The sequence below is a fragment of the Engystomops pustulosus genome, chromosome 2 (genome assembly GCF_040894005.1).
Source record: "Engystomops pustulosus chromosome 2, aEngPut4.maternal, whole genome shotgun sequence".
In the NCBI taxonomy this organism is placed as follows: domain Eukaryota; kingdom Metazoa; phylum Chordata; class Amphibia; order Anura; family Leptodactylidae; genus Engystomops; species Engystomops pustulosus.
In genome coordinates, this window is record NC_092412.1 from 230878490 (window position 1) to 230894399 (window position 15910).

Sequence of the window (15910 nt, forward strand, 5' to 3'; positions counted from 1 at the left end):
TCCTCCTACAGCCAGCACCCTTGTGTACCCCTCCTCCTCCCACAGCCAGCACCCTCATAACCCACTCCACCTACAGCCAGCACCCTCATATCCCACTCCGCCTACAGCCTGCACCCTTGTGTACCCCTCCTCCTCCCACAGCCAGCACCCTTGTGTACCCCTCCTCCTCCAACATCCTGCACCCCCAGGTTCCCTTCCTCACACATTGAGCACCCTCATGCTTCTGTTTGAAATGATAAGCTGCCCTCATTAACTAAATTATCTAAACTCCATAACTTTTTTTAGGAAAAGAGAAATAAAGGACACGACACGGTTAAATATGGTTAAGAATTTCTTTAAACATTTATTACTTAACCATAAAAAAAAAAATTCCCTAAACCTAAAGATGTTGATCCAGAAGAAGGCAAAAACCCCTAAGGGAAAAATTCCTTCTTGACCCCGGGAAAAGGCGATCGGTCCTAAGACCCTGGATCACACCGATTATTACCATTTAGTGTGTACTAATTATTACTGTTAACTAAGTATTGAATTTTTAGAATTTTATTGATTGTTTAAAGTAATCGTACACTATAATTACTGATGAGACTAAACCTATGCTAAGTGTTATTAATCATGTATTATGTGAATCTATTTATTATTTTATTATTACTTATATTTCAAATGTCATTTTACTCTCGGTTTAATCTTGATCCCTATCCCTAAAAATTTAATTAAATTGATTGTTATTCTAAGCACTTGTGTTATTTAATGTATCAATGTTTATATTAATCCTACAATATTGTTATTGATGTGCAAAACCTTCCACATACTGTAGTATTAATAATATGCTATAAATAGTATTACTAATATTTCTAATGTAATTTTATTATTATAATTTTATTATTATTATAAATGTAATCTAGATCCCTAAAGGTGTTGATCCAGAAGAAGGCAAAAAAAACCCTGGACACATTCAGCCAATTCGTGTCACAGGGGAAAAATTCCTTCCTGACCCCGGGAAAAGGCGATCGGTCCTGAGACCCTGGATCAAAGCTGCTAAGTTATCGTGGTTATTAATGTTAATGTGGTCATCATTAACATAATGACTAATACTATTATTGGGGTTATAATTATTCTACGGCTTTAATACTATTTTTTTTTCAATTATTACTTGCATTTTTTTGCCTAATATTTTTAACAGCTATTTCTGATTGTGTGTTACTCTGAGTATTTGTATTATATAATGTGTAATTGTTTATATTAATTCTACATTATTTTATTTAATGTGGCTAAACCTGTTCCAAGTATTATTAATATTTTTTGACATGTATATGTTTATTATTCTAATATAATATTTTGAATGTAGTGTTATTGTAAATGTAATCTAGTTCCCTATCCCTAAAGCTATTGATCCAGAAGAAGGCGAAAAAAACCCTGGACACATTCAGCCAATTCGTGTCACAGGGGAAAAATTCCTTCCTGACCCCGGGAAAAGGCGATCGGTCCTGAGACCCTGGATCAAAGCTGCTGATTAGTGCCTACAAATGTTTTATATTTATGTTTTTATATGATTTTTTAAGTGTCTATAGAAATACTAGACTTTTATAACTGTGGTTATCCCTATCCTATGTATTATTACTAATTTATTATATATAAATAATATTTTGAATGTAGTGTTATTGTAAATATAATCTAGATCCCTATCCCTAAAGCTGTTGCTCCAGAAGAAGGCGAAAAAAAACCCTGGACACATTCAGCCAATTTGTGTCACAGGGGAAAAAATTCCTTCCTGACCCCAGGAAAAGGCGATCGGTCCTGAGACCCTGGATCAAAGCTGCTGATTCCTATTTAGTGTGTGCTAGTTGCTATTAGTATTAATCTATGTGTTGTTATCCTAAATAATATTATTTGTATGTGTTTTGTTCTATGTGTTTCTATGTGTTTGTGTGGTGCTCTTACCATCCAGTGGGACAGGGTTCACACGTCGTTCGGAGGAGGAGGGTCCAGAGGATGTTCTTCTTCATCCTGAGGCTGATGCCGATGTAGTGGAGGATGGAAGTCTGGTGCACCTGACGACTTCTGGCTGAAGACTTCACAATTGTCTTCTTCTTCCTCTTCTTTATCCTCTTTGTCTTCTGTATCTTCAGTACAGTCTCTTCCTTGGTCTTCTCAGTCTCCTCAGGAGTGTTCTGAGTGTCCTCTTGTGAGCTCCTCTGCTCTTCCTCGGACTTCTCAGTAGACTTCTTGTCTTTCTTCTCATCTTCCTGCACCATCTCATCCACGGAGGTTGTCTCCACATTTTGTACCTCCACCTTCTCCTCATGGCACGGCTGGTTCAGCATAACCGGGGCAGGTTCTTCATCATCCAATGGAAATGGCAGATATTTCTTCTGCGCCTCCCGGTTGGTGGGCATGAGGCGATCCATATTGTAGAGAGGTGATGGGAGGAATCTGGCGGCATAGATGAGCAGCTGAAGGTTTCTCTCCTCCTGGGTGCTGGGATTTGCTGAAAAACAAAAAGAAGATAAAATTAGTCATTAGTGGATTATTGACATTATAAAGACATTTCTATGTTGGTTTAGTGTATATTTAAAGTTGACAGGGAAAACTTACCTGAGAAAACTCCAGGTCCAAACAGGCAATCCTGGCTGCGGTAAATTTCCTTAAGAGAATAGAAACCAGTAAGTGTCCACTTATCTCTCATCAGGAATAGACCATATGACAATATGACAATGAAGTCACCAACCTGTGCTCTCCTGTAGAAGCGGGAAACTTCGGAATCCATTGCAAAAGCTGAAACCCAGAAAGAGACTTAGTCGCTGATAAGTGAATATATAACCAGATGTCAGACCCGGCCACCACTAGGGGGCGCACTGGAGCATAGTGCAAAATGTTGTATTACTCCCATGTCCAAACTGTTTGAGCTTATGTACAGTATCAATATAGTAAAACTATCACTGTTTCCTATAGTAACCAATCAGGGTTTAGCTCTTAATTTCTAAAATTCATAGTAAAAAATGAAATCTGAGCAGCTATTGGTTGCTGATGCAGAGGATTCGGACTTCTAACATGAAAGTCATTTCTTTAGCCGCTCAGATAACATTTGAGAGCTGAGCACCAGGGGGAACAAAGATAGTTTTACTGTGATCAATGAGGCCCAATAATCACCCAGTTACCCCTTGTGGTGGCAGAAGGCAATGTCACTAACATTACTGCAGAAGATTTGGAGCAATGTGTCAGAAAATAACAGCTTGCTTTTACTAAAACTTATCTTATTTACCATAATAACCAATCAGAGCTCAGCTTTCATATTTAAAACTGCTTTGAAATGAAAGCTGAGCAGTGATTAGCTGTTGGGGACAGTAAACATAGTTTTATTAAGACCCATAAGGGGAGATTTATCATACACCAATACTCTGCGCCTGACTACTCCACCGACTGCCGCGCCAGATAACTATAGTACAAGCAGTGATAAATCTCTCCCATGATATTTAGTAAGCTCTCCCTAGTGGTGACAGAAAGTATTAACATTTAACTCAGTGAAAAAGACTAGCAACCAATCAGAGCTCAGCTTTCATTTTCTCAACTGCTTTGTAGAAATAAAAGTGGAGCAGTGATTGGTTGCTAGGGGAACAACAACAGACAACAGTTTTGATAAAGGAAACCTCATTATTTATAATCATCATTTCAGATATCACATTTCTTACAAATCATATTATATCATTATATTATATATCAATCAATTATAATTATTATGTTTTTTTTTAATTCACCTATAAACACAGGAAATAATAAAACCTATAGTATATGCATAAAACATCTGCATTAATGACACATTATTTAATACAATTTTATTACATGTCAGACCTATAACTATAAACAGTTTTTGGAAATTGAATGCGCATTTGTTATGGCCCTAAAATCTCAGTCATTATCAAAACCCCTCATATTCAGTCTCACCCCCTCCCCTCACATATATAATGTCAGCAGCCTGTACCCAATAACCAATACTGGCCGCAGAGCCTACCCGAAATGATCCGGAACCAGCCCCTAGGGGGCGCTCACTATACCCACATGTATACACACAGCTCATATTAATGGAAAATGTATGTAATGGAAGTGCAGCTACCTCCCCCTAGTGGAGCCTTTTGGGGATATGACTCATCTAGGAGTCCATGTAATGAAGGGGTAAATCACCAGGAAGTTCCTATTAATGTAATAAATCATCCTGGGAGATGGGATTAATGAGGTGCAGGTATGTGTGATGGGGAAAGGGGGGGGGGGTGTTATCTCACCGGCGTCCATCTTCTGACTGACCAGCAATGACAGTTGGTTCTGTTGGTTCTGTTTCAAAACAAAACACAGCGATCCTATTGGCTGCTGACCAGCAATGACTATTGGTTCAAACCAAAACAAAACAATCCTATTGGCTGCTGACCAGCAATGACTGTTGGTTCTGTTTCAAACCAAAACACAGCGATCCTATTGGCTGCTGAGCAGTGGCATGTAATACAGTGAATTTAACCCCTTAATGACCAGGCTACATAGAACTGTATTAACCTGATCATTTTTTTTTTCAGATATCTTTTTAGTGACATTTGTTACAATAGTCTCAAAAATGTCGCACAAATGTCTCAAGTCACTTCCCTGTTCTGTGCCATTCATCTCTATGGAGCTGACGGAGATCACTGAGCGATCCGTAGGCTCCATTGAGAATTATGGAGCAGAACGGTCATGCACGGCCGTATGCTCCATTACTCTCATGGAGTGATGAGGGGTCCGACTGAGGTATATTTGGACCCCATTGGACCACTCATTTTCATGATCTGTGGGGGTCTCATCACTGATCCCCTCCTATCCCGTGGATAGGGCCTAACTTAAATTAGTGGGAAAACCCCTATAATGTATGCACATCCCCCCTCATAGTGCTAGGGACCCTGACTTGAATTTACATAGAGTTAATAACTTCCATGCGTGAACCTAAAACTACTCAAAATATAGTAAGCCTAAAAGTATTCTTGTATAAAGATTAAACTGTGCATGACTCAGTCCTCCCAGTCTGTAACAGACATTACTATGTGGTTCTGCCATATTTCCAAGCTTCCCCTACAATACATCATCCTTTAAGTTTGAAGATGGGTCATGTTTCCTTTTTTCATAATCAATTATAACTCGTTCTGGAAGGAAATAAGCAATGGAGACATAAGGTAATAGGTAATATATACAGCAGACTCCAAAGATGTGGAATTGTGAATTTATTTGTAAAAATTTTAATTTTAGTTGGTAGTTTTTTTGTGTTGTGTCCTGTTTTCTATTATGTACATTTGTGGTATTTTTACATAGGATAGCAGGTATTTAGGTTGAATTTCGTTTTGGCACCCAATAGGCTAATAAGGGAGGGGGAGGAGATAAGCTGTGACATCATCTATTGTCAGTAGTGATGTAATGATGGGTCAGTGTCATCTATATAGAGGTCATTGTACAGGGAGGGGGAGGAGATAAGCTGTGACATCATCTATTGTCAGTAGTGATGTAATGATGGGTCAATGTTATCTATATAGAGGTCATTGTACAGGGAGGGGGAGGAGATAAGCTGTGACATCATCTATTGTCAGTAGTGATGTAATGATGGGTCAATGTTATCTATATAGAGGTCGTTGTACAGGGAGAGGGAGGAGATAAGCTGTGACATCATCTATTGTCAGTAGTGATGTAATGATGGGTCAGTGTTATCTATATAGAGGTCATTGTACAGGGAGGAGGATGAGATAAGCTGTGACATCATCTATTGTCAGTAGTGATGTAATGATAGGTTAGTGGTATCTATATAGAGGTCATTGTACAGGGAGGAGGAGATAAGCTGTGACATCATCTATTGTCAGTAGTGATGTAATGATGGGTTAGTGTTATCTATATAGAGGTCATTGTACAGGGAGGGGGAGGAGATAAGCTGTGACATCATCTATTGTCAGTAGTGATGTAATGATGGGTCAGTGTTATCTATATAGAGGTCATTGTACAGGGAGGGGAGGAGATAAGCTGTGACATCATCTATTGTCAGTAGTGATGTAATGATGGGTCAGTGTTATCTATATAGAGGTCATTTTACAGGAAGGGGAGGAGATAAGCTGTGACATCATCTATTGTAATGATAGGTCAGTGTTATTTATATAGAGGGAGGGGGAGGAGATAAGCTGTGACATCATTTATAGTTAGAAGTGATGTAATGATGGGTCAGTCTTATCTATGGGAGGGGGAGGAGGTCTTCGGATGTTGGGGCAAACTGATGCATTCACTGCTATACCAGTGGGTTAGTCTGATCCTGGAATGCTTTAAGCTTTGTATGCTCTTGTTTTTGAGAAGAAAAGGCTATAAAAATTATACAAGGGGCTACAGTCTCCATTATCTCCTTACAGACAGTCGAGAGCCCCTGAGGCTCATTTGTATAATTTAAAAGCCTTTTTTTGTAAAAACCAGGGCATAAGAAGCTAAAATAAGAGTGCATCCTGCCAGAGGGGACACATACCAGTATGTTACTGTGCTTGGTTTACAATCCTTCATCCTGGTGGTAGATGTCTTTTAATAAAAAATGTGAGAAAACCCTACAAAATATAAAAAATATAGAAAGAATTAAATCAGTATTGGATACATGTTTCTTAAATAAATTTTATAGATATGTACAAGAAAACAGAAGTACATACAGTAGATAATGTTGCAGAGGTTTTTACAGTCTCTCCATAGATTTTTTTCATTTCTGAATGCACGGACATGGCATTTTTATATACGTAAAAATAAGTAAAATAGTAAAAAAAAAAAGTGTCTTCTGATGCCCAGGTAATATCATCGCCTCTGCGGCCCAACACACATGGAATAACTGTGTAGCCACTTTATATAATTAGTTACAAGAAATGATCTCGGATTATAGCCCATGGGTTTGACACATGTACAGTGTGAGGATATTTCTTGGCAATTGCCTTGGGAGCAATAATTTCCGCTATTTGAGTTTCCTGCTCACTAACATATACATTGGGGAGATGAGAATTGCAGCTTATGATGTGCCAAACTAATCACAGCCCTCATGAAACTATTACTACTACTAAAAGTTCTTAACATTGACCTAAGAACTATGCAGTTCATAAGCGACTTGGCTATGAACATGACATGCAAACCTATCAGCAATGTAAGAAGCCGCCCGTCCTACTGCAGACATCTTCTGGATCTCCGCTCCGGCTTGTCAATGCGCTACTTAATCAACCGGACGCACTGATGTCATGTCTGGAGATATCTTATAACTAGAAAAGGTGACGCTTTCACATTGTTCATTATCTGGCAGTGTTTGCTCTGCTATTGTACATTTATTTTTCACATTTATTGTTCAATGGATTAAGTCAATTTTGGCTGCGCACTTATAGCAGATGTAATAGTTCTGGACAACATTTGTCTATATGAATTTCAACCTAAATGTCATACCTAGACTAAAGAGTACCAGCGTTTACATCCACAGTCTGCTCATATGGGTCAGATAGAACTACATTGGCCCACTCAGGACCGAGCGATGGTGGCAGCTTGATTATCTGAGTATCTCTAATAGGAATAAAAACATAGTACAGTGATGTCACAGTACAGGGATAATCCACACAGTGATGTCACAGTGCAGGGATAATACACACAGTGATGTCACAGTACAGGGATAATCCACACAGTAATGTCACAGTACAGGGATAATACACACAGTGATGTCATAGTACAGGGATAATCCACATAGTGATGTCACAGTACAGGGATAATCCACACAGTGATGTCACAGTACAGGGATAATCCACACAGTGATGTCACAGTACAGGGATAATACACACAGTGATGTCACAGTACAGAGATAATACACACAGTGATGTCACAGTACAGGGATAATGCACATAGTTATGTCACAGTACATAGATAATACACACAGTGATGTCACAGTACAGGGATAATACACACAGTTATGTCACAGTACAGGGATAATACACACAGTGATGTCACAGCACAGGGATAATACACACAGTGATGTCACAGCACAGAGATAATACACAGTGATGTCACAGTATAGGGATAATACACACAGTGATGTCACAGTACAGGGATAATACACACAGTGATGTCAAAGTACAGGGATAATACACACAGTGATGTCACAGTACAGGGATAATACACACAGTGATGTCACAGTACAGGGATAATGCACATAGTGATGTCACAGTACATAGATAATACACACAGTGATGTCACAGTACAGGGATAATACACACAGTGATGTCATAGTACAGGGATAATCCACATAGTGATGTCACAGTACAGGGATAATCCACACAGTGATGTCACAGTACAGGGATAATCCACACAGTGATGTCACAGTACAGAGATAATCCACACAGTGATGTCACAGTACATGGATAATACACACAGTGATGTCACAGTACAGAGATAATACACACAGTGATGTCACAGTACAGGGATAATACACACAGTGATGTCACAGTACAGGGATAATACCCACAGTGATGTTATAGTACTGGGATAATACACACAGTGATGTCACAGTACAGAGATAATACACACAGTGATGTCACAGTATACGGATAATACACACAGTGATGTCACAGTACAGGGATAATACGCACAGTGATTTCACAGTACAGAGATAATCCACACAGTGATGTCACAGTACAGGGATAATACACACAGTGATGTCACAGTACAGGGATAATACACACAGTGATGTCACAGTACAGGGATAATGCACATAGTGATGTCACAGTACATAGATAATACACACAGTGATGTCACAGTACAGGGATAATGCACATAGTGATGTCACAGTACATAGATAATACACACAGTGATGTCACAGTACAGGGATAATACACACAGTGATGTCACAGTACAGAGATAATACACAGTGATGTCACAGTATAGGGATAATACACACAGTGATGTCACAGTACAGGGATAATACACACAGTGATGTCAGAGTACAGAGATAATACACACAGTGATGTCACAGTACAGGGATAATACACACAGTGATGTCACAGTACAGGGATAATACCCACAGTGATGTTATAGTACTGGGATAATACACACAGTGATGTCACAGTACAGAGATAATACACACAGTGATGTCACAGTACAGGGATAATACGCACAGTGATGTCACAGTACAGAGATAATACACACAGTGATGTCACAGTACAGGGATAATACACACAGTGATGTCACAGTACAGGGATAATCACACAGTGATGTCACACTAAAAAATAATACACAGTGATGTCTTGGTACTGGGTTAATGGACAAAGTGGTATCATAGTACTTTAGGGATAATTTACACAGTGTTCTCACAGTACACGGGTAACAATCATGAAGTGAACACAGTGATGTCATACTATAGGGATAATGTACACAGTGATGTCACAGTATAGAGATAATACACACAGTGATGTCACAATATAGGGGTAATGCACACAGTGATGTCACAGTACAGGGATAATACAGTGATGTCACAGTACAGGGATACAGTACAGGGATAATACAAACCATGATGTCATACTAAAGGAATAATGTACACAGTGATGTCACAGTACATAGATAATACACAGTGATGTCATAGTGTACAGATAATACACACAGAGGGGCACATTTACTTATCCGTCCCGTCTTCCGATTTCCAATTTCCTGCATCCGTCGCTTCCCCGCTCCCCCAGCATGTGAGTGCTGATCTTGCGACACAATTTGCTTTTTAAATTCCATGGTTTTTCCAAATCAGTCGGGTTGTCCGACGTCCACGCTCCCCGATTTGTGTTGCATGCAAACTTGCGCCGATGCGCCACAATCCAATCCCGTGCGACAAAAGCCCGGGGAAATTCAGCGCAAAACATAAAAAAATCAAAGAACCTGACGAAAATGCGCTGTTCGGACCCTTAGTAAATGTGCAACAGTGTTGTCAAAGTACAGAGATAATGGGGCAGATTTACTTACCCGGTCCATTCGCGATCCAGCGGCGCGTTCTCTGCGCTGGATTCGGGTCCGGCCGGGATTTATTAAGGCAGTTCCTCCGCCGTCGACCAGGTGGCGCTGCTGCGCTGAAAAGCATCAGAACACGCTGGAGTTCACCGTGCCGGGCTGAGTGAAGGTAAGTGCAAGCTCCACGACAGATTATTTTTTTTTAAATCTGGCGTTTTTTTCCGAATCCATCGGGTTTTCGTTCGGCCACGCCCCCCGATTTCCGTCGCGTGCATGCCAGCCTCGATGCGCCACAATCCGATCGCGTGCGCCAAAATCAGAAATATTCGGGTAACACGCCGGGAAAACGCGAATCGGGCCCTTAGTAAATGACCCCCAATATGCAGTGATGTCACAGTACAGGGGTAATACACACAGTGATGTCACACTACAGAGATAATACACACAGTGATGTCACACTACAGAAATGATACACAAAGGGATATAGCAGTTACAAGATCGTATATCACAGTATTGGTATAACAGGGAAACATGTCTATGTTCAGGGATAGGGACATAAAGGGGGTCATTTACTAAGGGCCCGATTCGCGTTTTCCCGACGTGTTACCCAAATATTTCTGATTTGCGCCGATTTTCCCTTTATTGCCCCGGGTTTTTGGCGCACGCGATCGGATTGTGGCGCATCGGCGCCGGCATGCACCCGACGGAAATTGGTGGACGTGGCCGAATGATAACCCGGCGGATTCAGAGAAACCGACGCATTTTTAAAAAAAAAGTGTCACGGGACACGCGCTTACCTTCAGCCAGGATGGCTCGGTGAACTCCAGTGCTTTCCAATGCTCCTCAGCGCAGCAGCGACACCTGGTGGACGACGGAGGAACTGCCTTAGTGAATCGCCGGAAGACCCGAATCCACCGCAGAGAACGCGCCGCTGGATCGCGAATGGACCGGGTAAGTAAATCTGCCCCAGTGATGTCATAAGACATGGATAATGAACACTGTAATCACATAGTACATAGATAATGCACACACAGATGTCACAATACTAGGATAATGCACAGTGATGTCACAGTACAAGTGTAATACACAAATTGGGGTCACAGTTTTAGTATAATGCATAAATTGGTGTCACAGTACATAGATAATCCACAGTGGCTTCTATTATTCATAGTCATCATGTGCCTTAGACCTCACAGGAATGGTCCATGTGTGTCACCTACTGTACCTAATACCTTGGCAGTAACAACCTTGCTTGGAAGAGCTTACAATCTATAATGACTAAGGAATGACAAAGGAGGTATAAAAAACTACAGTAGTTATGTGCAGCCGCAGGAAATACAGGGAAATTCCATATTTATTACCCTCAATGACTACATGTTACATGTCCTTCCATTGTAGTTCTCCTTTCTTCTCTTCTCCGTCAGGGCTACCATGATCTCTTCATACAACTACAGTACACTCTACCCATATGTAATGGGTAGTAGCTGGTTGACAGTGTTAGGGACCAAGATGGAGAGGACAATGGGAAAGTAGCTTTTCTATTGTCCTCTCTATCTTGCTCCAATATCATTGTGAACTGGCTACCACTCACTGCATTGTGCACCCAAATACTTTAATAGTGCTATACAGAGAGCCCCCCAGAAGACACTATTACTACAAAATCACTGAAACTGCCCCCCAAGATCTATTGCTGCAATAAGGAATGGGCACTCATAGCTTGCATGAAGGAACGGGTCCATCAAGTCCATGGGATGGATCCTACACTGTTGATCCAGGGAGACAACATTTCAAGTTGGATTTTATTTATCTTCTGGGATAAGCCGATACCAGAGGAATGTGGCCATAGTTTTATCCCCTCTACAAGTCACCAAAAATACAATCCTCCGTATGGTAAGAATAGGAAAGATGGCTGTTGGCTAAACATCTATCGAGACTTCATGGGCAACTTATCCAGGATAGATAGCTGCTGGCCTAATAAGATATCTGAAGTGTTTGATTAATGGCTCCCCCTTATCTTGCCAAGATCCTTATGTAAGAATGAAAGTATTAACGGAGAAGACTACATTGTGTCCTTGACTACTTGCCTTATCTTCTGCTTCTCAGTCAGCTTCTGCTAAGTAGAGGACATGACAAAGGGTAGACATGAAGCAGAGTTCAAACTAGTATTCGTCAGGCATCTAACACTGGCACAGCTTGATATGTTGGCACAAGGAGGGGGGCACATTTTTATTCCTTGAGCAATCATCATAAATTCCAACAATGCGACTTTTTGTCCGGAAACCTCCCTCTAAGCAGTTAAAGACATAATTCATATATATGTACATATATAAAAGGTCTCCCTGCCAGCTATGTATATTTTTTCCTGTCACGGCCTGGAGAGCCATTCTTTATATGATTTGTGGCACGCATATAATAGCCATCATTTTGCTGTCATAGCTCACAAGCTTTCATCTGGTTTGGTTTTTAGAGTGAATGTAATCTAGTAAGACTGCAGCTTCAAGAACTATTACAGGCCATAAAAAGGGGGTTCTGGGAAGACCACAAGTGTATCAACATTACAACGAGGCCTACTCGCCATAGTCATTTCTTTCCTGTTGACATAATTAACACTAGATATTTATAGCTGTGATTTTGTGCAGTCTTAGAAGTCTCCGATCTTTACCTCTGGTTGGCAGTCAAACACGTAAAACACTTTTAAGTTCTTGACCAGACAGAGGGATCTTAAGCCGTCTCCAGGACCAATAACACTCAAAATGAAATAATGAATTGTCTTTGGCTGTTCGGTGCGGTAATCCTGTAGTTTTGTTTGGATGGAGACTAAAGGGAAGAGTGACCAGAAGGATAGTAATTCTGGGGAAAACTCGCTTTCCACTATGGTTTTATGACAAAGTGAAGAAAGCGTCAGCGCTTGAGGAATGTAATACTCCATGAGTTGATGAGGTTTATTAAAGGACTGACTGATATTCATATAGTGGATCTTTTGTGGCTGAAGTTCTACGTCGAAGAACAGGTTTTCTTTTCTGTTTTCATATTTGCATATTTTAGGGCCAAAAAAAATACCATTCAACAGGACATTATGCATTGGCTTGTTGTCTATGGGCTTTACGTAGGATTTATTTAACGAGTGGCCCCATGGTTTAGCATTTATTGTTAATCTACTTTTTTTAAACCATGTGAAATGCTGTGAACATCTTTGTCTAAGGCCCCTTTCACACAACTGTATATAGCGATATATAGCCACCATAGAAGTGCATTGTGCATGGCACAGCACAGTGAGCACAATGGGGAACATTTACTTATCTGGTCCACGGAGTTCATTGCAGAGTGCATTGTCCGATGATAATGCACATGCGCCCGATATCCTGCATGTGTCGCTTCGCCGCTCCGGTCCGACACAGTTCACCTTCTTCTTCTTGTTGTATGTAAGTGCATTCATTGTCTTGCAACACAACTTGAAAGTTAAATCTCGCACTCAGTCCGAATCAGTCAGATCGCCCCCGGAAAAGTCAGAAATTCCGACTAAAGTGCGGCCGCTGACCTTCAGTAAATAAGCCTCAATGTGTGTCACCGTACTAGGCGCAGCCAGAAAAAGATAGAGTATCCCCTATATTTTGGCATACATACGGCGTGGATGCACACGCCACAGCTTCCTGTGGAGAGGGGAATGGTGTGTAGCGCTACTGTCTTCCCTTCTGTAGCCGGCCATATGCTATGCCTAAGTTTCGCCCCGTGGTGTAGCATACATTAGGGGTCTAATATTGTAGATACAGTGAAATAGCATACACAGGGTCGCCCACCAAAGTACCAAAGGATCGCATGTGGGCCCAGATTTTGACCCAGGGCCAGACACGATATGGGCCAGGGGCCACATCTGGCCTGCTATGTATTCTTAATTGGCCTGCCACGATTGCTGTCACATCTTCCCCGATTGCAATAGTGGTGAGAGGGCGCAATGGCTGGAAAAAGGAGTTGTGTCAGCTGCTGCAGCTCATTGTGCTCATGCCGTGGAGCAGGTAGTTATACATTCCCTGTTCTGGCACTATGCACAGCATCACTCCCAGCGCAGCTGATACAAAAGATACCGGAGAGACCAGACCAGAGGAAAGGTGATCATTGTTTTTTATTAAAACCTGCATTAGAATGGAGAACAAAAGAACGCATTGTAAAAGAGAGCGTAATAAGAGGGAACATAATAAGAAGGGTCATAATAAAAGGGGGCTTAAGAAGAGGGGGTGAAATAAAATGGGGCATAATGGAGGGAGCATTGTAAATGGGGACGTAAAAAGAGGGGGCATTATAAAAGTGGGCGTAATGGAGGGAGCATTATAAATTGGGGTATAAGAAATGGGGGCATTATAAATGGGGGCATAATAAGAGGGTTTCTTAATGATAGGGGGCATTATGAATGGGAGCATAATGAGAGGTTGTGTAATAAAAGGGGCATTAAGAATAGGTTGTAACGAAAGGCGAATTAGCTATCGGGTAGAACTGAGGTAAGTATATTAGCCTGGCCCTCTAAAACCATTACAATTTCTCACATAGTCTCATGGAAAATTAAGTGCCTGCCGCTGCTCTAACCCAATACAGGACCACAGAGATACAGCAGAAGATAGACCCCAGTAGCCTCCATATCAAGTTATGTCCTAGTGGTTGATGAATGGTGGACCCCCAGGATAATTTTAATCTGATGAGCTTGGGACCTCAGTCTGACAATGGCCTTTATAGAAGCTGTTTGGGCTGTTTCCGTGGTACATGAGCCATTGTGGCAGCATGCAATTCTAGGCAACCAATGATTAGCGAAGGCAGAGGGAATTGTTGCCCCTGGACTGAGAAACCTTAGGGACAGTTCACACAGAGGATATTGTTGGGAAAACCCATGGCAGCTTCTGACTATAGTAACTGTATAGTAACATGTATTGTGCAGACAGTGAGTAAATCCAGAGCGACAGGTGCCTGTGCCATACGTAACCTTCTGCTTTTCATGCTTGTTTACTGGATTCTCATTGAGATCACTTAATATTCACTTTGTTGCTACAGTCTTTCCCAAGTTTCTTGATAAAAACCCTACATGAATTTCTTCTTCACTTGCTTTTCTTAATTTTAATGATCTCATGCCTTATCCAACTTTCCTCTAAAAGGAAACTCCAGGGAGTGTAACATCATTTGCAGACATATTGCAGGAAGAAGCTACTATAAGTAAATCACAGTATTTCGGCAGGGATGTTACTATATTGTTTGGATACATTTTATACTTCTAGTTCTAATCTTTGAAATTGTCATCTACACTTGGCTTTGCTGTTCAAAGTCAGAGTTTGAAAATGACTCGTCCGCTCTCTTGACTTGTCTGCTTTACCTAATCCTATTATTCCTTCTTGGGAATGTGCTGTATGATGATGGAGCTTTTGGGAATTGACCCAATAAGGAATTGTTATTAACAAGCGATTGATGGGTAACTGACTCCCAACTCCACTGATTGCAGGTCCCTCCATGGATCAGAGGTCAGAGTTTGAGCCCTTATCCACTAAGAGTGCCGTACCACCTGTGGGGGTAATTTAAGACCTGCGGGCAAAACACCAGTCTTAATGAATTCTCCCCATTGTATCTAAGTATCTTTTTAGCATTGTATTGCTTTCTGCCTTCTACATCCTTTGTATATCTGTCTATAAATGAGTCACCATTTTTCAGCTTATCTTAATAGTCTGAGTACAGTTTTAGGTGTCATTTGCTTATATTTTTTTGCCTTTTTGTTAAAGGAAACCTACCACTTGAAGTGGCAGGTTTCAGATGGAAATACCGAGCACCAGCTCCGGGTGAGCTGGTGCCTGAGCTCATTTTTGTTAGTAACCACAGTATTGCGGTTTAAAACACATTTTAAACTTTATAGCCGGTGCAGGGAGGTACGTGCTCGGCGCTTACCATGCGCGTGGCC

At 41.0% G+C, this 15910-nt stretch overlaps 1 protein-coding gene across 2 annotated transcripts; it reads right to left on the bottom strand.

The window, feature by feature from the left end:
• Positions 1–366: 366 nt before the first annotated feature.
• LOC140116769 (uncharacterized) lies at positions 367–4330 on the bottom strand. 2 transcript variants are annotated; one of them, XM_072133204.1, is made up of 4 exons: positions 4275–4330; positions 2726–2772; positions 2593–2641; positions 367–2485 (listed from the first exon to the last, which is right to left on the bottom strand). In XM_072133204.1, the coding sequence occupies exons 1-4, from the start codon at positions 4282–4284 to the stop codon at positions 1935–1937; spliced, it is 657 nt and encodes a 218-aa protein (XP_071989305.1). In that variant the 5' UTR covers positions 4285–4330; the 3' UTR covers positions 367–1934. The 2 variants fall into 2 exon arrangements, with proteins under 2 accessions (XP_071989305.1, XP_071989306.1); XM_072133205.1 differs by lacking the exon at positions 4275–4330 and adding an exon at positions 4109–4192.
• Between the last annotated feature and the right edge of the window lie 11580 nt (positions 4331–15910).